Below are 27,820 nucleotides of genomic sequence, written 5' to 3'. Positions count from 1 at the left end.
TAGATATCCTTTGTTGAAGAAATAGGAATGCACATGGGTGAGTCAATCATGAGGTATCTATGTGCAGCCACCAATCAGATCTAGATGTGCTTTTCATCAAAGGATATCAAGAGAATGAAGCAAATTCAATAATATAGGTAAATTAGAAAGCTGTTTAAAATTGCATGCTACCCCTAAATCATGAAAAAAAAAACAGAATTTATGTTTACCTGATAAATTACTTTCTCCAACGGTGTGTCCGGTCCACGGCGTCATCCTTACTTGTGGGATATTCTCTTCCCCAACAGGAAATGGCAAAGAGCCCAGCAAAGCTGGTCACATGATCCCTCCTAGGCTCCGCCTTCCCCAGTCATTCGACCGACGTAAAGGAGGAATATTTGCATAGGAGAAATCATATGATACCGTGGTGACTGTAGTTAAAGAAAATAAATCATCAGACCTGATTAAAAAACCAGGGCGGGCCGTGGACCGGACACACCGTTGGAGAAAGTAATTTATCAGGTAAACATAAATTCTGTTTTCTCCAACATAGGTGTGTCCGGTCCACGGCGTCATCTTTACTTGTGGGAACCAATACCAAAGCTTTAGGACACGGATGATGGGAGGGAGCAAATCAGGTCACCTAGATGGAAGGCACCACGGTTTGCAAAACCTTTCTCCCAAAAATAGCCTCAGAAGAAGCAAAAGTATCAAACTTGTAAAATTTGGTAAAAGTGTGCAGTGAAGACCAAGTCGCTGCCTTACATATCTGATCAACAGAAGCCTCGTTCTTAAAGGCCCATGTGGAAGCCACGGCCCTAGTGGAATGAGCTGTGATTCTTTCAGGAGGCTGCCGTCCGGCAGTCTCATAAGCCAATCTGATGATGCTTTTAAGCCAAAAAGATAGAGAGGTAGAAGTTGCTTTTTGACCTCTCCTTTTACCAGAATAAACAACAAACAAGGCAGATGTTTGTCTGAAATCCTTTGTAGCATCTAAATAGAATTTTAGAGCACGGACAACGTCCAAATTGTGTAACAAACGTTCCTTCTATGAAACTGGATTCGGACACAAAGAAGATACAACTATCTCCTGGTTAATATTTTTGTTGGAAACAACCTTCGGAAGAAAACCAGGCTCAGTACGTAAAAACCACCTTATCTGCATGGACCAGATAGGGCGGAGAACACTGCAGAGCAGATAACTCAGAAACTCTTCTAGCGGAAGAAATTGCAACCTAAAAACAAAACTTTCCAAGATAATAACTTAATATCTACGGAATGTAAGGGTTCAAACGGAACCCCTTGAAGAACTGAAAGAACTAGATTAAGACTCCAGGGAGGAGTCAAAGGTCTGTAAACAGGCTTGATTCTAACCAGAGCCTGAACAAACGCTTAAACGTCTGGCACAGCTGCCAGCCTTTTGTGAAGTAAAACAGATAAAGCAGAGATCTGTCCCTTCAGAGAACTCGCAGAAAATCCTTTCTCCAAACTTTCTTGTAGAAAGGAAAGAATCTTAGGAATTTTTATCTTGTTCCATGGGAATCCTTTAGATTCACACCAACAGATATATTTTTTCCATATATTATGGTAAATTTTTCTAGTTACAGGCTTTCTAGCCTGAATAAGAGTATCTATTACAGAATCTGAAAACCCACGCTTTGATAAAATCAAGCGTTCAAACTCCAAGCAGTCAGTTGGAGGAAAACCAGATTCGGATGTTCGAATGGACCCTGAATAAGAAGGTCCTGTCTCAAAGGTAGCTTCCATGGTGGAGCCGATGACACATTCACCAGGTCTGCATACCAAGTCCTGCGTGGCCACACAGGAACTATCAAGGTCACCGAAGCCCTCTCCAGATCGATCCTGGCTACCAGCCTGGGAATGAGAGGAAACGGTGGGAATACATAAGCTAGGTTGAAGATCCAAGGTGCTACTATTGTATCCAATAGAGTCGCCTTGGGATCCCTGGATTTGGACCCGTAACAAGGGACCATGAAGTTCTGACGAGAGGCCATCAGAACCATGTCTGGAATGCCCCATAATTGAGTTATTTGGGCAAAGATTTCCAGATGGAGTTCCCACTCCCCCGGATGCTCCTCCATCGCCAGGGAACTCCTTGTTACCCCCTGATGGTTGATATATGTAACAGTCGTCATGATGTCTGATTGAAACCTTATGAATTTGGCCTTTGCTAGTCGAGGCCAAGCCTTGAGAGCATTGAATATCGCTCTCAGTTCCATTATGTTTATCGGGAGAAGAGAGTCTTCCCGAAACCATAGACCCTGAGTTTTCAGGGGTTCCCAGACCGCGCCCCAGCCCACCAGACTGGCGTCGGTCGTGACAATGACCTATTCTGGTCTGCGGAAGCTCATTCCCTGTGACAGGTTGTCCAGAGTCAGCCACCAACGGAGTGAATCTCTGGTTATTTGATCTACTTGTATCGTCGGAGACAAGTCTGTATAATCCCCTTCCACTGTCTGAGCATGCCCAGGTGCAATGGTCTTAGATGAATTTGTGCAAAAGGAACTATGTCCATTGCCGCAACCATCAAACCTATTACTTCCATGGACTGCGCTATGGAAGGAAGAAGAACAGAATGAAGTACCTGACAAGAGCTTAGAAGTTTTGATTTTCTGGCCTCTGTCAGAAAAACCTTCATTTCTAAGGAAACTTATTGTTCCCAAGAAGGGAACTCTTGTTGACGGGGACAGAGAACTTTTTTCTATGTTCACTTTCCACCTGTGAGATCTGAGAAAGGCTAGGACAATGTCCGTATGAGCCCTTGCTTTTGACAGAGACGACACTTGAATCAGGATGTCGTCCAAGTAAGGTACTACTGCAATGCCCCTTGGTCTTAGCACCGCTAGAAGGGACCCTAGTACCCTTGTGAAAATCCTTGGAGCAGTGGCTAATCCGAATGGAAGTGCCACAGGTAATGCTTGTCCAGAAAGGCGAACCTTAGGAACCGAAAATGTTCCTTGTGGATAGGAATACGTAGGTACGCATCCTTTAAGTCCACCGTGGTCATGAATTGACCTTCCTGGATGGTAGGAAGGATCGTTCGAATGGTTTCCATTTCGAATGATGAAACCCTTAGAAACTTGTTTAGAATCTTGAGATCTAAAATAGGTCTGAATGTTCCCTCTTTTTTGGGAATTATGAACAGGTTGGAGTAAAAACCCATCCCTTGTTCTCCTAATGGAACAGGATGAATCACTCCCATGCTTAACAGGTCTTCTACACAGTGTAAGAATGCCTGTTCGAAGATAATTGAGACCCGTGGAACCTTCCCCTTGGGGGTAGTTCCCTGAATTCCAGGAGATAACCTTGAGAAACTATTTCTAGCGCCCAAGGATCCTGAACATCTCTTGCCCCAGCCTGAGCAAAGAGAGTTTTGGTAGCAGTGGCAGGTGACTTGGCCTGCTTACCCTTGTTCCAGCCTTGCATCGGCCTCAAGGCTGGCTTGGTTTGAGAAGTATTACCCTCTTGCTTAGAGGGTGTAGAATTTGAGGCTGGTCCGTTTCTGCGAAAGGGACGAAAATTTAGCTTCTTTTTAGCCTTAAAAGACCTATCCAGAGGAAGGGCGTGGCCCTTTCCCCCAGTGATGTCTGAAATAATCTCTTTCAAGTCAGGGCCAAACAGTGTTTTACCCTTGAAAGGGATGTTAAGCAAAAGCGATCTGCGCGCCACGATAGCAAACCCTGAATTATTCGCCGCTAATCTAGCTAATTGCAAAGCGGCATCTAAAATAAAAAAGAGTTAGCCAATTTAAGAGCTTGAACTCTGTCCAAAACCTCCTCGTACGAAGATTCTTTATTGAGCGACTTTTCTAGTTCTTCGAACCAGAAACACGCAGCTGTAGTGACAGGAACAATGCATGAAATTGGTTGTAGAAGGTAACCTTGCTGAACAAACATCTTTTTAAGCAAACCCTCTAACCTTTAATCCATAGGATCTTGAAAGCACAACTATCTTCTATAGGAATAGAAGTGCGTTTGTTTAGAGTAGAAACCGCCCCCCCCGACCTTGGGGACTGTATGCTATAAGTCCTTTCTGGGGTCGACTATAGGAACTAATTTCTTAAATATAGGGGGAGGACAAAAAGGTATGCCGGGCCTTTCCCACTCCTTATTTACTATGTCCGCCACCCGCTTGGGTATAGGAAAAACATCGGGGGGCACCGGAACCTCTAGGAACTTGTCCATCTTACCTAATTTCTCTGGAATGACCAAATTGTCACAATCATCCAGAGTAGATAATACCTCCTTAAGTAGTGCGTGGAGATGTTGAAATTTAAATTTAAAAGTTACAATATCAGGTTCTGCTTGTTGAGAAATTTTCCCTGAATCTGAAATTTCTCCCTCAGACAAAACCTCCCTCCTGGCCCCTTCAGATAGGTGTGAGGGTATGTCAGAACAGATATCATCAGCGTCCTCTTGCTCTTCAGTGTTTAAAACAGAGCAATCACGCTTTCTCTGATAAGTAGGCATTTTGGAAAAAAATGCATGCAATAGAATTATCCATTACAGCCATTAATTGTTGTATGGTAATAAGTATTGGCGCACTAGATGTACTAGGGGCCTCTTGTGTGGGCAAAACTGGTGTAGACACAGAAGGGGATGATGCAGTACCATGCTTACTCCCCTCATTAGAGGAATCATCTTGGGCAATATCATATCTATGGCATTATTATCCCTACTTTGTTTGGACATTATGACACAAATATATCACATATATTTAAATGGGGAGACACATTGGCTTTCATATATATAGAACATCGTTATCTGATGGTTCAGACATGTTAAACAGGCTTAAACTTGTCAACAAAGCACAAAAAACGTTTTACAATAAAACCGTTACTGTCCCTTTAAATTTCAAACTGAACACACTTTATTACTGAATATGTGAAAAAGTATGAAGGAATTGTTCAAATTTCACCAAAATTTCACCACAGTAACTTAAAGCCTTAAAAGTATTGCACACCAAATTTGAAAGCTTTAACCCTTAAAATAACGGAACCGGAGCCGTTTTTACATTTAACCCCTATACAGTCCCAGGTATCTGCTTTGTTGAGACCCAACCAAGCCCAGAGGGGAATACGATACCAAATGATGCCTTCTATAAGCTTTTTCAGTGGTTCTTAGCTCCTCACACATGCATCTGCATGCCATGCTTTCCAAAAACAACTGCGCATTAGAGGCGCGAAAATGAGGCTCTGTCTATGACTAGAAAAGGCCCCCAGTGAAAAAGGTGTCCAATACAGTGCCTGCCGTTTTTATTAAAACAATCCCCAAGATTTAACAACTATTAAAAGTAATAATCTGCCAAATATACTTAGTAAAGTAATCGTTTTAGCCCAGAAAAATGTCTACCAGTTTTTTAAGCCCTAATGAAGCCCTTTATTCTTTTACTTAAACTAAGAAAATGGCTTACCGGTTCCCATAGGGAAAATGACAGCTTCCAGCATTACCGAGTCTTGTTAGAAATGTGTCATACCTCAAGCAGCAGAAGTCTGCTCACTGTTTCCCCCAACTGAAGTTAATTCCTCTCAACAGTCCTGTGTGGAAACAGCCATCGATTTTAGTAACGGTTGCTAAAATCATTTTCCTCTTACAAACAGAAATCTTCATCTCTTTCCTGTTTCAGAGTAAATAGTACATACCAGCACTATTTTAAAATAACAAACTCTTGATTGAAGAATAAAAACTACATTTAAACACCAAAAAACTCTAAGCCATCTCCGTGGAGATGTTGCCTGTACAACGGCAAAGAGAATGACTGGGGAAGGCGGAGCCTAGGAGGGATCATGTGACCAGCTTTGCTGGGCTCTTTGCCATTTCCTGTTGGGGAAGAGAATATCCCACAAGTAAGGATGACGCCGTGGACCGGACACACCTATGTTGGAGAAAATTGGGTTTGATGTCCCTTTAACAAGTGCCTGTTCTGCTCATTGCTTTGTTGGCCTACTCAAATATTTTGAGTCTCAAACAGGTTAAAGGGATAGAAAGGTCAACATTGAAATGTGCATGGGTGCTTTTCAATTTTAAATAGAAGCATTTTTTTGCAATAAACTTCCTTTATTAGTTATTGTTTTTCAACAGCATATACAAATATGCTGTGAGGGCTGGTGCACCAGCATACAAATATGCTGTGAGGGCTGGTGCACCAGCATACAAGCTCAGAGAGCTGGTTATGGTGTATATTGTGTCTGAAGATCAATTTGTGTCATATAGCGTCATATAAGCCACTGCTAACTTTCTGAAAAGGTGTAGTGTTTGAATCCTGGTCCACGGCCCTCACAGGAAATGTGCATAGGATGTTTGAAAAAACAGTAACTTAAAATATTTGCTAATGGAAACATTTTTCTGCAATTTAAAAATTGAAATGCACCCCTGCACATTTCAGTTTTAAACTTTCCATCCGTTTAAGAAGCACTAATACAGAACCTTCCCATAAAACCTTGTTGTTACTGTAACTAAAACTAAATTTGTCAGCTCCATTTTAGTCATTGAATGTAAATAATTTCAGCTTACCTGGCACGGATCTCCACGTGACAAGTCCAGCATGTGAAACAAGAAACCTAATTCACAGCTCAAGCAGAACTCTTTTTGACACAGGTGGTTCTGTACCAGACATCGGACCGGCTCCAGCAAATAAATAACCTAAGGGGGTCAACAATAAATGTGACTAGAGGAAAGGCTGTAATTTGTACATCTAATCAGTCACCCACATCATGCCAAGCATACAGAATAATGAATGCCAATTAAGACTTCAGCCTCAGCATTCTATTAATTTCAAACTGCTGCTAACCTGATATTTATCACGGAAAACCTTTATTGTAAAATAAGCCAAATGCTCTCCATATATTATTCCCTTTCAAACTCAAGTTCCCTAGAGTGAATCCAGAATTCCAGCTATTTCTCATTTGATTTTTTAGCTAGCAAGCATCATGTAGACAATGCCAGACAAGCCCCTTAATCACCTGTATCATGCAGTTGCAGTAGGCGTTGGGAATGTGAGGTTCCAACCCTGCAAACAAGGTTTTGTTGTAGTGTTTAAAGTCAAAGTCTTCCAGTCCTAATTTTGAATATTTTATCGTGACCTGTAGAAACAATTTTGAAAAAACCCTAATTATTTCAGGGTAGACCACAAAACTATTCAGAAAACTGGGAAAAGTTTTGCACAGGTGCATTTTATAATGCTAAATGTTTCACTTTAAATTTAAAAGCAAAACAAAGTAAAAAGTGTCCTGTTCAAAAGGTAAATAATGCATTAAATTATTACATTGTTTTATTGTATTTTGTAGAAGTTCATAATGTTATAAAGAGGATCTACTCTACCTTGCGGTACTTTTTGGCCACCATATAGAGATGTGGCTCCTCTTCACGCCCAATTGGAGACTCTGGGACTTGGCTGAAATTGTCAAAATCATTATCAAGCTGGTAAGGCACCTGAAAAGATATAGGGACGAAAAAACATTAAATTCAAAATCTAATCCTCCAAAATGAATTTTATTAGTAAAAAAAATAAATAAAAAAAAAATACAAATTTAAAATTACAAAAACATAAATTGTAATATACAGTACATTCATTAATTGATAGTTTTTGCTATTCTATGCCCCTACTGAGAGACTGGAGCACAATAGCTGTAACCTACACATGCTGTAAATTGCCTGACCTTATATACATACTACACAGCAGTGCATAAACTCATTTACAGATATTATTACAGATAGTCACTTTGTCTGCACCATATGTTAAGTTTTGTAAGTTTTCGTTTCATCTACCTACTGTTAATACAACAAACTATATTTTTCATTTACTCCTTCCCCCTTACCACCTGCATTAGTCATTGGCCCATCTCTTACCCTCACCTTTGCTCTCATGAAATTTACACATTCCTAAACTTTCTCTCTCACTCCCCCCCTGCACCACATCCCAAAGACATGCAATGCTACAAATCTATCTCATGTCACTCTCCCTCTTGCTCATATTAGCTGCTGGCAATATCTCTTAATCCTGGTCCCCCACAACTTTCTAATCTTGCCCACCCATTTGTGCCATTCCATAGACCAAGAAACCTTACTCAAGTTCCTTTTGTATCTAAGCCCAACACCCCCTTCACTTGTGCACTCTGCAACTCTGTTTGCAACAAGCTCACTTCTATCCACGACCTCTTCATCACCCACTCCCTCAACCAATCTGGCTCACAGAAATTCTCTCTTCTCTTGATCATTTTGCAGCCTGGCTTCTTTATTTTCTCTCCTCAGACATCCCTACCCAAATTATTGGGACTTCAACCTCTGACAAGCCCACTGCCCCTGGAGCCACTTTCTTCCAGCTCAAAGGACCGACCCACACACAGATGGACACTCCCTTTATCCGATTTTCCGCAATCCATGCACTCAAACTTCAAATTCCCCTTTTCCTCTGACTATTACCTCCTCACTTGCAACATCACAAAACTTCCTATTACTCTCTTTCCTTCTATCCCTCACACCAAACTCCACAGAAGTATTAAGTCACTTGATCAGCAACATCTTTCAAACTCTCTCATATGTGCCATATAGATAACATTGTGCTCACTCCCGTGGAGTTACCTAGGATACAGCACTGATTGGTTAAAATGCAAGTCTGTCAAAAGAACTGAAATAAGGGGTAGTCTGCAGGTGTGATCACCTTGTAAGTTGGCACTCTTACATAATTCAAAATTTTGAGTTTTCTTTCTTTGGGACAATGAATAGATTTGAATAAAAACCCAGACCCTGTTCCTGAAACGGAACTGGTATGATTAGCCCTGAAAGCTCCAGGTCTGAAACACACTTCAGAAAAGCTTGTGCCTTTACTGGGATGCGCGAGAGGGAAAAAAAAAAAACTTCTCACAGGAGGTCTTACCCTGAATCCTATTTGGTACCCTTGAGAGACAATACTCTGAATCCAATGATTTTGGACAGAATCTGCCCAAGTGTTTTGGAAAAATCTTAATCTGACCCCTACCAGCTGAGCTGGAATGAGGGCCACATCTTCATGCAGACTTGGGGGCTGGCTTTGGTTTCTTAAATGGTTTGGATTTACTCCAACTTGAAGATTTCCAATTGGAACCAGATTCTTTGGGGGAAGGATTAGGTTTCTGTTCCTTATTTTGTCGAAAGGAACAAAAGCGGTTAGAAGCTTTAGATTTACCCTTAGGTCTTTTATCCTGAGGCAAAAAAACTCCCTTCCCCTCAGTGACAGTTGAAATAATTGATTTCAAACAAGAACCAAATAACTTATTACCTTGGAAAGAAAGAGATAGTAATCTAGACTTAGATACCATGCCAGCATTCCAATATTTAAGCCACAAAGCTCTTCTAGCTAAAGACATAGATTTAACATATCAAAAATGGCATCACAAATAAAATGATTAGCATGTTGAAGCAAGGGAACAATGCTAGACAAATCAGGATCAGTTGCGCTAAACTTTCCAACCAAAAAGTTGATGCAGCTGCAACATCAGCCATAGAAATGGCAGGCCTGAGGAGATGACCAGAATATAAATAAGATTCAAGTTTCCTATCTAAAGGGTCTTTAAAAGTAGTACGTTTAGCAAGAATAGAAATAGCCCCATCAACTTTGGGGATCTTTTCTCAAAACTCCAATCTAACTGCTGGCAAAGGATACAATTTTTTTTTTTAAACCTTGAAGGAAAAAAGTAGTACCAGGCCTATTCCCTTCCTTAGAAATCATATCCAAAATAGCATCAGGAACTGGAAAAACCTCTGGAGTAACCACAGGAGGTTTATAAACAGAATTTAAACGTTTACTAGTTTTAATATCAAGAGGACTAGTTTTCTCAATATACAATTTAATCAACACTTCTTTTAACAAGGAACAAATATACTCCGTTTTAAATAAGTAGATTTTTCAGTGTCAATATCGGAGGAAGGATCTTCTGAATCAGATAGATCCTCGTCAGATGAGGATAATTCAGTATGTTGTCGGTCATTAGAAATTTCTTCAACTATGAGAAGTTTTAAAAAGACCTTTTACGTTTATTAGAAGGCGGGATGGCAGACAAAGCTTTCTGAATTGCATTAGCAATAAAATCTTTTATATTCACAGGTACATCTTGTACATTAGATGTTAAGGAGCAACAGGCATAGTACTATTACTGATTGACACATTCTCTGCATGTAAAAGCTTATCATGACAACTATTACATACCACAGCTGGAGATATAATCTCCACAAATTTACAACAAATGCACTTAGCTTTGGTAGAACTCTTATCAGGCAGCAGGGTTCCAACAGTGGTTTCTGAGACGGGATCAGATTTAGACATCTTGCAAATGTAAGAGGAAAAAAAAATATATAAAGCAAAATTATCAATTTCCTTGTATGGCTGTTTCAGGAATGGGAAAAAAATGCAAACAGCATAGCCCTCCAACATAGAAAAAGGCAAAAGGCACATAGGAATGGGGTTTTAAATAATGAAATTATTTGGCACCAGAAATTTTTTTGGTGCTAACATCCGGAAATGACACTCGCATCATTGACGACGCAACCTTGTGCAAGGAACTCGGCGTCAACTAAGATGCCGGAAATTACGAATTTGCATCATCGGACTTAACTTTGCACTAAAAAAAAAAATTCTCGCGCCAAGAATGACGCAATAAACTTTGGCATTTTGCGCCCTTGCAAGCCTAATTTTGCCCACAAAATTTAAAGAGAAAACAGTCAATGGGAAAAAAAGACTATACCCCAGGTAAGAAAAAGTAAATTTATGCTTACCTGATAAATTAATTTCTTCTACGATATGACGAGTCCACGGATTTCATCCTTACTTGTGGGATTTATCCTCCTGCTAACAGGAAGTGGCAAAGAGCACCACAGCAGAGCTGTATATATATAGCTCCTCCCTTCCCTCCACCTCCAGTCATTCGACCGAAGTTAGGAAGAGAAAGGAAAAGCCAAAGGTGCAGAGGTGACAGATTTATATTTTATTTTTATTAACTTCTGTCTTAAAAATATGACAGGGAGGGCCGTGGACTCGTCATATCGTAGAAGAAATTAATTTATCAGGTAAGCATAAATTTCCTTTTCTTCTACTAGATATGACGAGTCCACAGATTTCATCCTTACTTGTGGTATACAAAACCAAAGCTACAGGACACGGATGAAAAGGGAGGGACAAGACAGAGACCTAAACGGAAGGCCCTACCTGCTTGAAGAACCTCTCTCCCAAAACCAGCCTCAGAAGAAGCAAAAGTATAACATTTGCAAAATTTGGAAAATGTGTGAAGAGACGACCAAGTTGCAGCTTTGCAAATCTTTTCAACATAAGAATCGTTTTTAAATGCCCATGAGGAAGCCACAGCCCTAGTAGAATGAGCCGTAATTCTTTCAGGAGGCTGCTGTCCAGCAGTCTCATATGCAAAACGGATGACACTCTTCAGCCAAAAAGAAAGGGAGGTAGCCGTAGCTTTCTGACCCCTACGCTTTCCAGAAAAAACAATGAATAATGAAGATGATTGACGGAAATCCTTAGTCGCCTGCAAGTAAAACTTCAGGGCACGGACCACATCCAGGTTATGCAACATACGCTCCTTCTTAGAAGGATTAGGACATAATGAAGGAACAACTATTTCCTGATTAATATTCTTATTAGAAACAACCTTGGGAAGAAAACCAGGTTTGGTACGTAAAACCACCTTATCAGAATGGAAGATAAGATAAGGCGAATCACATTGTAGTGCTGAAAGCTCAGAAACTCTACGAGCAGAAGAAATAGCAACCAAAAATAAAACTTTCTAAGAAAACAATTTAATATTTATGGAATGCATGGGTTCAAACGGAACCCCTTGAAGAACATTAAGAACTAAATTCAAACTCCAGGCTGGAGCAATTGGTCTGAATACAGGCTGAATTCTAGTTAAAGCCTGACAAAAAGACTGAACGTCTGGAACATCTGCCAAACGTTTGTGTAGCAAAATCGACAAAGCAGAAATTTGTCTCTTTAAGGAACTTGCTGATAACCCTTTCTCTAATCCTTCTTGGAGAAAAGACAGAATCCTGGGAATCCTAACCTTACTCCATGAGTAGCCCTTGGATTCACACCAAAAGAGATATTTACGCCATATCTTATGATAAATTTTTCTGGTGACAGGCTTACGTGCCTGAATCAAAGTATCAATGACCGACTCAGAGAAACCCCGCTTAGATAAAATCAAGCATTCATTTTCCAAGCAGTCAGCTGCAGAGAAATTAGATTTGGATGTTGGAAAGGACCTTGAATGAGAAGGTCCTGTCTCACTGGAAGTTTCCATGGAGGCAGAGAGGACATGTCCACTAGATCTGCATAGCAAGTCCTGCGTGACCACGCAGGCGCGATTAGAATTACTGAAGCCCTCTCCTGTTTGATCTGAGCAATCACTCAGGGAAGGAGGGGAAATGGTGGAAACACATAAGCTAGGTTGAACGACCAAGGCACTGCCAAGGCATCTATCAGTTCGGCCTGAGGATCCCTCGACCTGGATCCGTATCTTGGGAGCTTGGCATTCTGTCGAGACGCCATCAGATCCAACTCCGGTCTGCCCCATCGGAGAATCAGTGAGGCAAATACTTCCGGATGGAGTTCCCACTCCCCAGATGAAAAACCTGTCGGCTTAAAAAGTCCTCTTCCCAGTTGTCCACTCCTGGGATGTAGATTGCTGACAGATAAGAGTGGGCCTCCGCCCATCAAATTATCTTGGATACTTCTGTCATCGCTAAGGAACTCCTCGTTCCTCCCTGATGATTGATGTAGGCCACAGTCGTGATGTTGTCCGACTGGAATCTGATTAATTTGGCCAAAGCCAACTGAGGCCACGCCTGAAGCACATTGAATATTGCTCTCAATTCGGAATATTGATTGGAAGTAGAGACTCCACCCGAGTCCATACACCCTGAGCCTTCAGGGAATTCCAGACTGCACCCCAGCCTAGCAGACTGGCATCCGTTGTCACCATCACCCATGAAGGTCTGCGTAAACTGCCAAGAATTAGCCAGCTTAAGAGCCTTAATTCTATCTAAAATATAATCTAAGGGAGTCTCAGTCTTAAGAGACTCTTCTAAGGCATCAAACCAGAAGGCCGCCGCAGTGGTAACTGGAACCATGCAGGCCGTCTGTTGTAAAAGGAAACCCTGATGAATAAACAATTTTAGAAGACCCTCCAATTTCTTATCCATAGGGTCTTAGAAAGCACAACTGTCCTCAATAGGAAAAGTTGTACGCTTAGCCAGGGTAGATATAGCTCCCTCCACCTTAGGGACCGTTTGCCAAGAGTCCCGAACAGAGTCAGATAAGGGATACATTTTCTTAAAATTTGGAGAAGGTGAAAACGGGATACCCGGTCTGTCCCATTCCCTCTTGATAATCTCCGAAATTCTCTTAGGAACCGGAAAATCAGTGTAAGCAGGTACCTCTAAGTATTTGTCCATTTTACACAATTTCTCTGGTGGTACCACAATAGAGTCACAGTCATCCAGAGTCGCTAAAACCTCCCGAATAGGCGGAGGTGTTCAAGCTTAAATCTAAAGGACATGACGTCCGAATCCGTCTGAGGTAACACTTCCCGAATTGAAAAGTTCCCCCTCAGACAGAAGTTCCCTGACCCCCAAATCAGATGCCTGTGAGGGTACATCGGAAATAGCCAACAAAGCATCAGAGGACTCAGTATTCACATTGACTTCTGTCCTACTGCATTTGCTCTTTAACACTGGTAACTTAGATAATACCTCTAAGGGTAGTTGACATAACTGCAGCCATATCCTGCAGAGTAAATGAATTAGACGCGGTGGAAGATAGCATCAATATAAAAAAAAAAAAAAAAGGTAATGCAAGTTCCATCATTATACATATAGTGCCTACTGCTTACCCCTTCCCAGGTAGGGAATAATGTCAGCCTGTTCTGATATATCAAGTCTCCCCAGAAAACAAAGGGCTGAACATACCTCAATGCGGCTTGTAGCATGACACTGTTCTCCACACTGAAGATTTTTCCTCACACTACCTTCAGAAGCTCTGTGGGAACCAGAATGGATCTTAGATAACGTTGCTAAGATCATCAACATCAGGGCAGAACAAAAAAAAATATAATGTCTCCAATCCTCTCGGGAAGCTCCAGACTGAAGATTTCTCCTTGAGAAATAGTACTCACTGGCACCATTTTAAAATAAAAAATTCTTGATTGAAGAATCTAAACTAACACCTCACTTTACCTCTTCCTATCACTAACACAGGCAAAGAGAATGACTAGAGGGGGAGGGGAAGGGAGGAGATATAGATATATATATATACATATATACATATACACACACACACACACACACACACACACACACACACACATATACATACACATATACATACACATATACATACACACACACAGATGAGTGAGAGTTCAAGGACTGAGTGGTAAGGTCTATGCAGGAACACACAGGAAACACTGCGCCGGCGCCTCTCCCGGCACAAACCCAGACCTGCAGACCAGGCTGCCCGTTCCAGGTATACAATAAACAAAACTTTTCCTTATAAGTTGCTCCCAGACCAGAAATATCCACTATTTAAGGCACAACACAGACACATGAGTCAAAGTAAAGCAAATTGATCATACCTTTATTTTGGCATGTTGGACAAACACTCAGCAAATGTTAGCGGTGTGACTACCAGGAGACACAGGTGTGTGGAGTGTGACGTCATCTGACGCGTTTCACGCCCTTCTGGCGCTTTGTCAAAGATGTGGAGGTGTGTGTAGTGAGCATACTTTATCTGAAAGAAAACTCCTCCTTTGATGTGATGTCATAGTAGCAAACTGTGTTATCAAAATTATTAGTACCTATATGTGATAAAGTGTATTAAAAAAGTGTTGATGAGTGTATATTTTAATTGAAGTTCGTTGCGTGTATTAATTTAAAGTGAGTTAGTATTTTTTAATAAAAATAAACTTTTAAATAGTAACATATGATGCTATACGGCTCTTAAATATTTATGACCAATAGCAAAGAACAAAAGAATTCCTATGGTTACATTATACTGTGTTCATTCTGCTGGAATTTTACTACAATAATATTTTTTAGTTATTATTGTAATACATTGATATGTGTTTTGTTCTTTTGTTTCTAAAAGTTCTGATACTTTTATTTATATAGGCATTCAGAACATTACGGTTTTCCGTTTATCTGAACTCTTGTCAGTCTTATTATTAACCCCTTTATCACTATTTAGAATTAATACGTTATGTGTATCTTTACTTTATAAAAGTTTATCTTCTTACTTTGCAGGGTTAACTAGATATATTAGAGCCGATAGTTCATATCAACACTAAAATATTACAATACTAAAAGTTGTATACTTAGTGTGAATAAACAGTTTTTGAACTTTACACCTGATTTGTAAATTATCGATTTAGATAATTATATATCGTTCTTTGACATTGAATCCATTTTAACTACACCAGTAGCTAAACACTATGCCAATCATAGAATAACCACTGAAGAAAGCAAAACAGCCTTTAAATTCCAAGCCATTGATTTTATTCCAGCCAATAAGAGAGGAGGAGATAGATTCAGGAAACTATTGGATAGAGAGGCAAAGTGGATATTTAAACTAGCAACCAAAGAGCCAAAAGGAATAAACTCCAGATGGGATTTAGATCTGTATCAAGAGAATTAAAGCATTAATATATAAAAATTAAACAATAACCAAAAATCAAAGTTTGGACAACAGTACCAAACTATTTTAAGAATATTTGTTTACTCCCCAAATACCTGTCCCATCTACTCCACATCTATTTTGTGTTTAAGCCTTGAAAGCCTCAATAAACACAAAAAAATACCATTACTAATTTTAAGGAACAATATGCAGGTTTCTATATCCAAGTAGTGAAACAAAAGTTAAAATGGATTCAATATCAAAGAACGATATATAATTATCTAAATCGATAATTTACAAATCAGGTGTAAAGTTCAAAAACTGTTTATTCACACTAAGTATACAACTTTTAGTATTGTAATATTTTAGTGTTGATATGAACCATCGGCTCTAATATATCTAGTTAACCCTGCGAAGTAAGAAGATAAACTTTTATAAAGTAGAGATACACATAACGTATTAATTCTAAATAGTGATAAAGGGGTTAATAATAAGACTGACAAGAGTTCAGATAAACGGAAAACCGTAATGTTCTGAATGCCTATATAAATAAAAGTATCAGAACTTTTAGAAACAAAAGAACAAAACACATATCAATGTATTACAATAATAACTAAAAAATATTATTGTAGTAAAATTCCAGCAGAATGAACACAGTATAATGTAACCATAGGAATTCTTTTGTTCTTTGCTATTGGTCATAAATATTTAAGAGCCGTATAGCATCATATGTTAGTATTTTTTAATAAAAATAAACTTTTAAATAGTAACTCACTTTAAATTAATACACGCAACGAACTTCAATTAAAATATACACTCAACACTTTTTTAATACACTTTATCACATATAGGTACTAATAATTTTGATAACAGTTTGCTACTATGACATCACATCAAAGGAGGAGTTTTCTTTCAGATAAAGTATGCTCACTACACACACCTCCACATCTTTGACAAAGCGCCAGAAGGGCGTGAAACGCGTCAGACGACATCACACTCCACACACCTGTGTCTCCTGGTAGTCACACCGCTAACATTTGCCGAGTGTTTGTCCAACATGCCAAAATAAAGGTATGATCAATTTGCTTTACTTTGACTCATGTGTCTGTGTTGTGCCTTAAATAGTGGATATTTCTGGTCTGGGAGCAACTTATAAGGAAACGTTATACATACATACATCTCTGCTGTGGTGCTCTTTGCCACTTCCTGCTAGCAGGAGGTTAAATCCCACAAGGATGAAATCCGTGAACTTGTCATATCTTGTAAAAGAAAAGGTGCTATTTTAATTCCCTTTTAAAGATACCAGCAATAAAATATTACTTAATCAACCCACACATTATACACACAATACATACTAAAAATAGTGGAAGGGGTTAATATCAGAATCCTCCATAGCGAGTATAAGGTCTCAATATTGTAACAAAAATAAAAAGTTAAACTTTTGCGTGGTACCTCTACCCTCAGCCTTGGCTGAGGTACTCACCACCTCCTAGCTAGGCAAGCATGACCGGAATGAAGTCAGGATCTCTCCCAATGCCTGCAGCAAACTCCTTATGCTGATCGCTATGCAGAAGCAAACTTCCGACCAGCCTCAGCTAGAAACTGCGTCCAAGTCAAATGGTGCACATCTAGAGACCGCCCCCAGCTAGAAGAGAAACTGTGCGAAGCTGAATATCAGCTGCGTAGCAGTAAAGAAGGGCCCCAGTGGGAAATTTCTCCCAAATTGCCTGCATCATCTGCGTTCTTTAGGAGCCCCCAAAAAAAAAAAAAAAAAAAAAAAAAAAAAAAAAAAACTTACACACACATGCTCCTGTTTGCAATGAATCCACAACCCAAATCAAAAGTTTTAATCTTATAATGAAAAAAACTGAAATTATAAAGCAGAAGAATCAAACTGAAACAGCTGCCTGAAGTACTTTTCTACCAAAAACTGCTTCTGAAGAAGAGAAAACATCAAAATGGTAGAATTTAGTAAAAGTATGCAAAGAAGACCAAGTTGCTGCTTTGCAAATCTGATCAACAGAAGCTTCATTCCTAAAAGCCCAGGAAGTAGAAACTGACCTAGTAGAATGAGCCATAATCCTGAGGCGAGGATTTACCCGACTCTAAATAAGCATGATGAATCAAAACCTTTAACCAAGATGCCAAAAGAAATGGCAGAAGCCTTCTGACCTTTGCTAGAACCAGAAAAGACAACAAATAGACTAGAAGTCATCCTGCAATCTTTAGTAGCTTCAACATAATATTTCAAAGCTCTTACCACATCCAAAGAATGTAAAGATCTCTCCAGAGAATTCGTAGGATTAGGACACAAGGAAGGGACAACAATTTCTCTACCTAAAGTTGTGAATTCCAACAACATTAGTAAAGATTTAAATGAAGTCCGCAAAACCGCCTTATCCTGATGAAAAATCAGAAAAGGAGACTCACAAGAAAGAGCAGATAATTCAGAAACTCTTTTAGCAGAACAGATGGCCAAAAGGAACAATACTTTCCAAGAAAGTAATTTAATGTCCAAAGCAGAGAATGCATAGGCTCAAACGGAGGAGCCTGTAAAGCCCTCAAAACCAAATTAAGACTCCAAGGAGGAGAGATTGAGTTAATGACAGGCTTGATACGAACCAAAGCCTGTACAAAACAATGAATATCAGGAAGATTAGCAATTTTTCTGTGGAACAGAAAAAGCAGAGATTTGTCCTTTCAAGGAACTTGCAAACAAACCCTTATCTAAACCATCCTGAAGAAACTGTAAACATTTTAGGAATTCTAAAAGAATGCCTTGAGAATTTATGAGAAGAACACCATGAAATGCAAGTCTTCCAAACTCGGTAATAAATCTTTCTAGACACAGATTTACGATCCTGTAACATAGTATTAGTCATAGAGGTTTCTCTGATTCAGTGATTAAGTATTAAGCGTTCAATCTCCATACCTTCAAATTTAAATGATTTGAGATCCTGATGGAAAAATGGGCCTTGAGATAGAAGGTCTGGCCTTAACGGAAGTGGCCAAGGTTGGCAACTGGAGATCCGAACAAGATCCGCATACCAAAACCTGTGTGGCCATGCTGGAGCCACCAGCAGAACAAACGCTCATTATGATTTTGGAAATCACTCTTGGAAGAAGAGCTAGAGGCGGAAAGATATAAGCAGGTTGATAACTCCAAAGAAGTGTCAACGCATCCACTGCTTCCGCCTGAGGATCCCTGGACAGATACCTGGGAAGTTTCTTGTTTAGATGAGAAGCCATCAGATCTATTTCTGGAAGATATGCATCCTGTAAGTCTATTGTAGACATATAATGCCCTTGCTGAACAAAAGGCAGAATAGTCCTTATAGTCACCATTTTGAATGTAGGTATTCTTACAAAACTATTCAAAATTTTTAGATCCAGAATTGGTCTGAAAGAATTCTCCTTCTTTGGAACAATTAACAGATTTTAATAAAACCCCAGACACCGTTCCTGAAAAGGAACTGGCACAATTACCCCAGATAACTCCAGAAAAGCCTGAGCCTTTACTGGGTTCACTAGAATGCGTGAGAGAAAGAAACTTCACAGGTGGTCTTACTTTGAAACCTATGCTGTACCCTTGAGAAACAATGTTCTGAATCCAATAATTTTGGATTGAATTGATCCAAACATCTTTGTAAAATCTTAGTCTGCCCCATACCAGCTGCGCTGGAATGAGGGCCGCACCTTCATGCAGACTTGGGGGCTTATTTAGATCTTTTAAATGGCTTGGATTTATTCCAGACTGGAGAAGGCTTCCAATTGGAAACCGTTCCCTTAGGGGGAAGGGTCAGGTTTCTGTTCCTTATTTTGACGAAAGGAAAGAAAACGGTTAGCAGCCTTAAATTTACCCTTAGATTTTTTATCCTGAGGCAAAAAAGCTCCCTTCCCCCCAGTGACAGTTGAAATAGAATCCAACTGAGAACCAAATAATTTATTACCTTGGAAAGAGAGAGATAGCAACGTTGATTTAGACGTCATATCAGCATTCCAAGATTTAAGCCATAAAGCTCTTCTAGCTAATATAACTAAAGACATATATCTGACATCAATTCTAATGATATCAAAAATGGCATCACAAATGAAATTAGCATGTTGAATTAGCTTAACAATGCTATACACATTATGATCTGGTACTTGTTGTGCTAAAGTTTCCAACCAAAACGTTGAAGCAGCAGCAACATCAGCCAAAGAAATAGCAGGCCTAAGAAGATGACCTGAACATTAATAAGCCTTCCTTAGATAAGATTCAAGTTTCCTATCTAAAGGATCTTTAAAAGAAGTACTATCTGCCGTAGGAATAGTAGTAAGTTTAGCAAGAGTAGAGATGGCCCCATCAACTTTGGGGATCTTTTCCCAAAACTCCAATATATCAGTCGGCAAAGGATACAGTTTCTAAAACCTTGAAGAAGGAGCAAATGAAGTACCCAGTCTATTCCATTCCCTAGAAATTACATCTGAAATAGCATCAGGAACTAGAAAAACCTCTGGAATAACTACATGAGGTTTAAAAAACGAATTTAAACGTTTACTGGTTTTAATATCAAGAGGACTAGTCTCCTCCATATCTAATGCGATCAACACCTCTTAATAAGGAACGAATATACTCCATTTTAAATAAGTATGAAGATTTGTCAGTGTCAATATCTGAGGCAGAATCTTCTGAACCAGATAGATCCTCATCAGAGATAGATAAATCAGAATGCTGTCGGTCATTTAAAAATTCATCAATTTTATGAGAAGTTTTAAAAGACATTTTACGTTTATTAGAAGGTGGTATGACAGACAAAGCCTTCTGAATGGAATTAGAAACAAATTCTCACATTAACAGGAATATCCTGAGCATTAGATGTTGAAGGAATAACAGGTAATGGATTACTACTTATGGAAATATTGTCTGCATTTGAAAGTTTATCATGACAACTAACACAAACTACAGCCGGAGGAACAGTTACCACAAGTTTACAACAAATGCACTTAGCTTTGGTAGAACAGACATCAGGATTCCAATAGTAGATTCTGAGACAGGGTCAGATTGAGACATCTTGCAATATGTAATAGAAAAAACAACATATAAAGCAAAATTATCAATTTCCTTTTATGACTGTTTCAGGAATGGGAAAAAATGCAAACAAGATAAGCCTCTGGAAACCAGAAGCAAAATGAAATAATGACTTAAATAACGTCACAAATCTGGCGCCAAGTATGACGCCCACAACTGACAAAATATTTTTTGCCGCCAATAACGTCTGCAACAAACACGAGCGTCATAGATGACGCAACTACGTGAAAACTCTCGGCGTCAACTAAGACGCCGGAAATGACGAAATTACGTCAAACGTAATTCTCGCGCCAAAAAATTCTTGCGTAAAGAATGACGCAATAAATTATAGCATTTTGCGCTCCTGCAAGCCTAACAGCCCGTAATTTAGAAAAAAAGAGTCAATTTGAAATTTTCAGGTAAGAATTTTTTTTTATTTATTTTTTTAGTATGCATTTCCCAAAATGAAACTGACAGTCTGCAAAAAGGAAATATATTTGCCATGATTCAGGTCAATCAGTATAAGTACAAAACATATATTTAGAACTTCACATATAAAGTGCCAAACCATAGCTGAGAGTGTCATAAATAAAATAAGACACTTACCAAGAGACACTCATCTACATAAAGTAGATGGCCAAACCAGTACTGAAACGAGAATCAGTAGAGGTAATGGTATATAAGAGTATATCGTCGATCTGAAAAGGGAGGTAGGAGATGAATCTCTACGACCGAGAACAGAGAACCTATGAAATAGATCCCTGTTAGGATGACCATTGCATTCAATAGGTAATACTCCCTTCACATCCCTCTGTCATTCACTGCACTCTGAGAGGAACCGGGCTTCAGCATGCTGAGAAGCGCATATCAACGTAGAAATCTAGCACAAACTTACTTCACCACCTCCATAGGAGGCAAAGTTGGTAAAACTGAATTGTGGGTGTGGTGAGGGGTGTATTTATAGGCATTTTGAGGTTTGGGAAACTTTGCCCCTCCTGGTAGGAATGTATATCCCATATGTCACTAACTCATGGGGCGCCATGTACTAAGCTTCGAAGTGACCGTCCGTCTGTATTTCCGCGTCAAAATTCACTCATGATCTGCTTCTCGTATGTACCAATCTGCGATCGGGTCGAAAAACCACTATTTTCATCAGCGATCGTAATTTTACGCAACTGATCGTTCCGAAGCCTTTTTCCACTTACTACATGTTCGATCGCACGTAAATTCGCTGTAATCGGAAATTATGAATGTTACAACTAATCCGTCCGCTCCAACTTTCACTGTAACTTTGCGTGATTTGCTTCGCAACCATTTAGGTAGAGAATACAAACTATAGGGCGTATCAACCTGACGCCAGGTAGAAGTACTTAAGTGAAAGGACTAGACTACTATTGTATCATTATTGGTTTTTGAACCACTGAATGAAGATGGAGACACTTTTACACATGTTTCTTTTCCGATTAATTCAATTACGAAGAAGAAGGGCTATACAGGCACCGGTTGACAACTTGCAAAGAAGGAGGAGAGGTAGAAGAATCAGAGTCCCTAGAGTTTTCCTTCCACGTATTGGTTTGGAAAGCATTTCTGATAGAGAGATTATCCAGAGATTCCGTTTGGATAGAGAAGCTATTATGGAACTTTACAATGAAATAGCAGAATACCTGGAACCTATGACAGCGCGTTCACAAGCCATACCCGGACTATTAAAACTGTTGGCAGCCTTACACTTTTTTGCCACCGGTTCATTCCAAGCTGTGTCTAGCGTTATAATTGGCATCAGCCAGTCTGCTTTTTCGAGGCACCTAACCAAAGTTATTGATGCTTTGATGGTCGTCTTTCCAAGGTACGTGTGCCTTCCATCGACTCCAGAAGAGTGGCAATCTGTGAAGTCTAATTTTTATAGAATGGCCGGAATGCCCAATGTACTTGGAGCCATCGATTGCACCCATGTTGCAGTCAAACCATCCAGAGAACGTGAGGAAGTTTTCCGGAACAGAAAACAGTACCATTCCCTCAATGTTCAGATGGTGTGTGACCATAACATGAAAATAATCAGTGTCCGTTCCAACTTCCCTGGATCCTGACAGGATTCGTATATCTTGCGTCAGTCTGGGTTATATCGGAAGTTTGAGGGAGAGATGCCTGAAGGATGGCTGTTAGGTAATTATATTTTTTGGATGTTATGTTACAGTATTATTATTATAATTGTCAAATGTAGTTTAGGTTATGGATTGTGATGAAAGATTTAACTAAAAAAAAAGTTAATTCTCATTGAAATTATCGTCTTTATCATCTTTGAAATGTTAATCCTTTTTTATTTTTTTCATAGGGGACGCTGGTTATTTCAGTAGAGAATGGTTATTCACACCCGATAACAATCCTCAAAGAAGATGTGAGGTGAAATTCAATGAGGCACACAGATCCACCCGAGGAATCATCGAGAGAGCATTTGGATTGTTAAAAATGCGCTTTCGTTGTCTTGACCACTCAGGTGGTGTCATGCAGTATGCTCCCGAGAAGGTTGCAAAAATTATTTTTGTATGCTGCATTCTCCATAACATTGCAATAAGAAGAGGAATTGAAATTGATAATGAAGAAGAAATATAATTTGAGAACTCCCCTGAGGTCATCTGTAATGATGCACCGACAAGACAGGCCATTAATGCTAAAAATTATGTCGCAGAAAACTATTGTAAGGATTGATTTCATCAAAAGATTGTAATCACAGGACTTCTATTTTTTGGTCTTTTGAATAAAAAACTAAATTTTAATTCTGAATAAAATCTTTTTTTTTTTCCATCATATACTTGTGAGATTTTTAATTTGTTTTTATTTTTATAAGTTAAGAAATTATAATAAACGGTCACATTGGATATTGTTTTTTAATAAAACTTTAATTTTTATTTAAAACCAACATATTGCACAATAACTATATAAACCAAATAATCATAAAGATCTATAATTATATGACTGTCCTACATAACAAAAAAAAAACCTACACTACACTATTGATAACTATATTACACAATAAAATATATACATAAAACTTCATTTACATTTATCATTACTTGAAAATGGCAATAAATAATACAACTTTTTAATAAATTGTATCCAAAGAATTCTAACAATTTATCAAATATACAATAATGTTGCATAGAGACAGTGAATAACGCGATATTGAGAACATTTTGGGATTTGACAATCCCCATCTAGAAAGTTGCTATGGGACCAGGGAGGATGAAGAGAATTGCACCTTTCACATCTGGGGAAATGATAATTCTAGTGTATGTAATGGATAGATATTTTCCCAAACGCTTAGGGGGTGTCCAGGGGGGTCATTCAAGATGAAAGGGACTAAACAATTTATGAAATGATACGCAGAATGTATCGTGTATCAAAAATTAAAAGGACCAGGCGTCGGGGGCGGAGCCAGCAACCAACCAAGACAGACGCTTCTGAGAGAGCTCCTGCTATAATTTATTTAATATTGTGGGTAATTGGGAGTAATCCTCTGTAATTTGTCTCAAAAACCAGCCTAATACTTGCAGGACACTTTCTACACTATTGATAGCTCACAGCGTTTTCTCACTGCAGCATTTAGCTAATTTGATCGCTCTCCCCAGTTGGGAAACGCCCAGGCTCTTGCGGCCTACAAAAGATATGGCGCCGATAGATGGGGAAACCTGGGTTGACATTTACACGTCACTGAAGAACTTGGATGTACAAATGACGGTTGGGTTTGCTGATATTTCATCCCACCTAAGATCTGCTGTGATACAGCGTGAGTATGTGGAAAGCGATAAGGAAGACAACATCTCTGCACCGACACAAAGATCAACCCTGTATGCAAAGGGAACGATTCATGGGCTCTATCCCAGACTTTACTGGATCATCCGGTATACCTAATGATCAGCCTATGCCCTGCCATACCCCGAGCCTGAGTGATGCATCTAGCTCTTCGGCACAGATTTCTATTCCCTTGTCTGCACCAGTTATTATACCTCCAAAGATGGAGGACTCCTATTTACAGATTCTGGCACTACTCGACAGCCTAGGAGAGAAAATGCACCATAACTCTAACGACCCAACACTCGCCTGCAGAGTTGAGCCTACGGAGGAAATCACTTCAACAGAAGTAACGGCAGCTAGTATAGACTTTCCTACGGCCACAGATGCTATTAACATGACGGCTTCTAGACTGGAGCTCAAGGAGGAAAGCGGGGGTCCTCCCGCAACGTTACAGATTAATATGCCTAATGTGGACAAACTATTCTGGGAGAGAGCATACCCAATGACCTGGCCTCAGCTAGGCATGGAACCCGATATTCTAATCCTGCTTATATCAATACGGCCTCCTGTAGCTGCACACATGACTCCTATGTCGGCTTTGTGTGCTCCTAGGAGTAGACAGGAGTATCCAGCCACCGCTACACAAGTAGTCATTCAGTCCCCGCAGCTCATCAAGCCGGTAGCAGTAGTCGGACAAGGGAGACCTTTTGCGGCGTTAACCTTGATACCGCTCATACCATATCCTAGATCCTGTCTTCTGAGAATCTCCAGTACGCTGACTTTTATGTGGGGACTTGTTTCACCTCCCGAGCAGGACCATATCAGCCCACAATTGAGATCTGAGATAAATAAAGCCGGGGTGGGCTAGTGTCTAATGTGTGAGTAAGGCTGTGAAGCGTTTAGTGATCTCTGTGTCCTGCTTACACGGATCTAAACTCGAAGCTTTGCAAACTCTTATATGTTTTAACAGTTTTGTAATATTCAATATTCTTCCTTTTTTTTTTTTATGCTCCATGTTGTGTTACACTAGAAGAATAAGCTATATTTTCACCTTTATAGTCTCATATGAGGTCTATGTTATTTTTCCTTGAGCATATTTAAAGGACTATGTGACAAGTTCCATTTGGTTGGTTAATATTGGACTGTGAGTCACTCTGCTGTTAATGTTAACTTATATACGGTTAAGAAATTTTACACAACTGCTATAGTTTTACTTAAGGGTTATATGTTTCAGTCATTCCTACATCTAATGCCCTTACTACTCAGAGAGAGTACACGCAATGTCTAATATCTCTCAACAATGACATGTTTATTTCTTTATTTTTCATATGATACAGATGTCCTACTAATACATAGGCTCTATATTACATGGGAGTACTAGGATACCTATATAATTTAGAAACTTACTTTTTTTTTAGGTTTTCATTTTAGTATAGTTTTACTCTGCACCTAGTTCATCCTAGTATTGATTAAGGGAGATCAATCTGAAGTAATGTTTGCTTATTCCTGAAGCCACTTAGATTTAGCTTAAAAGTCTCTCATAATCTATATTATCTCTCAGAATTATCCCTGGTTTGTTTTACATGTGTTATTAACTAACTTCCATGTTCATGCTGAAGCTTTTTATATGTATGTTCAAATGTTGCCACATCACTTTTATAGTATTAGTAAAACTCACAGCTTGTAAGGTGCCCATATCCCTATTAGTAAGCAGGGTATATTGTTTGATGGTGATAAGGTCCATTTATAGATGCTGCTGGGCCGGGTCTACTGGGAAAGCAAGGTCCAGCATATAAGTTTTTATCCCTTACTTATAAAGGCGTGTGGGCTTTGACTGCAAGGCGCTAGACACATGTTGTGCTATAAGTTATAAGATAAAATAACTAAATTGGTTCAAAGTATCTGGGCACTAACTGACAGTATGTACGGTGTTAAATTATCCGTAGTAATGTCAGTGAGCATACATGTAATTTAGACTCTCCCTAGTATACTCCGGTTCTTTATAATGTGTTTAATAACTATTGTTGTCTATATGAGTGCACGTGATCTCTCTATTACTTAAGTGTTGTGTTCTATTTATATGTGTTATTGACTATAATTTTCTGTGACTATACAACTGTAATCCCTAGTTTATTTATGCTCTTATTCACATCTTTAGCACATAATAGTTTTCTTGATTGAGCCTCTCTCCTCCCTTTCCCGCCGGTACTTATGCCTGCGGGTCATATCCCTTCTCCTTCTCCAACATCGCCTAGAGGTGGCACTCCCCCAGGAGAGGGGCTCACCCAGAAGTCCCTCAAGCCCCCTAATCTCCAATTAATCTGACGACCCCCCTTCATCTGACAATATATTATGTGACTCTAGGCCCCCTCTATAGGAATATAAAGGTTTAGATGAGTGTGAATGTATTTATATTAAGTAATGACACCCTAGTCTCTCTTAAATTTGTCCCTGGCGTAGACACACTAACTGGCTCCGCCCCTCCACCCCCCCCTTTCCCCCTATTACATTTTGAGCGGCTCTTGCCCGATGCATCCCTCTTCCCCATATAACTATAGAGTCACCCCCTCCCTAGTTTTACCCTCATCTGATTAGCTACCTTACTTGTCTTTGTATATAGCTAGGAGAGGATCATTTTTGCTTATACTACATCTGTTATACTCTAAAACAAAACTGAAGTCTCTTTATGTGATGACCCATATTGTACGGAAATGTTTGTGATACTAGAATACATTGTCTCCTAATTATGCTCTGTACATATTGTTTTGTGAATGTTTTGTGACATACCTTATACTCTGTACTGGTTTTTGACTTCAATAAAAAGATATTCTTAAAAAAAAAAAAAAAAAAAAAAGGACCAGGCGTCAATGTTTGAGACGATACAGTGATGTTAAACGTCGAGAACCACTATATTACCAATCTATTAGGAGCCTTTTAAGGACATGTAAGTTTATAAAATTGTTATTCTTTTAAATTATAAATTCTATGCAAAGTTAATCATCAATATGAGAACTGAAATTATAATTAGGTTTCAGTGTACCATAGTGATCACTTTCATGTCCATACTGTTTCTTACTGGTATATAATTTTGTTATTCTTTTAAATTATAAATTCTATGCAAAGTTAATCATCAATATGAGAACTGAAATTATAATTAGGTTTCAGTGTACCATAGTGATCACTTTCATGTCCATACTGTTTCTTACTGGTATATAATTTTGTTATTCTTTTAAATTATAAATTCTATGCAAAGTTAATCATCAATATGAGAACTGAAATTATAATTAGGTTTCAGTGTACCATAGTGATCACTTTCATGTCCATACT

The 27,820-nt window shown here is 39.1% G+C and overlaps 1 protein-coding gene across 1 annotated transcript in view; it reads right to left on the bottom strand.

The window, feature by feature from the left end:
- Window positions 1-27,820, bottom strand: part of PAN2 (poly(A) specific ribonuclease subunit PAN2) — a 616,232-nt gene that overhangs the window by 493,979 nt on the left and 94,433 nt on the right. Inside the window, 3 exon segments of the mRNA XM_053705507.1 lie at window positions 6,456-6,641; window positions 6,962-7,081; window positions 7,320-7,430. Of these exon segments, the coding sequence (XP_053561482.1) occupies window positions 6,456-6,641; window positions 6,962-7,081; window positions 7,320-7,430 (417 nt within the window).

This window comes from Bombina bombina, chromosome 3 (assembly GCF_027579735.1).
Source record: "Bombina bombina isolate aBomBom1 chromosome 3, aBomBom1.pri, whole genome shotgun sequence".
Taxonomy (NCBI): Eukaryota; Metazoa; Chordata; class Amphibia; order Anura; family Bombinatoridae; genus Bombina; species Bombina bombina.
The sequence above is the reverse complement of the archived record's forward strand: the minus strand, read 5'-3'. Positions and strand labels throughout refer to the sequence as shown.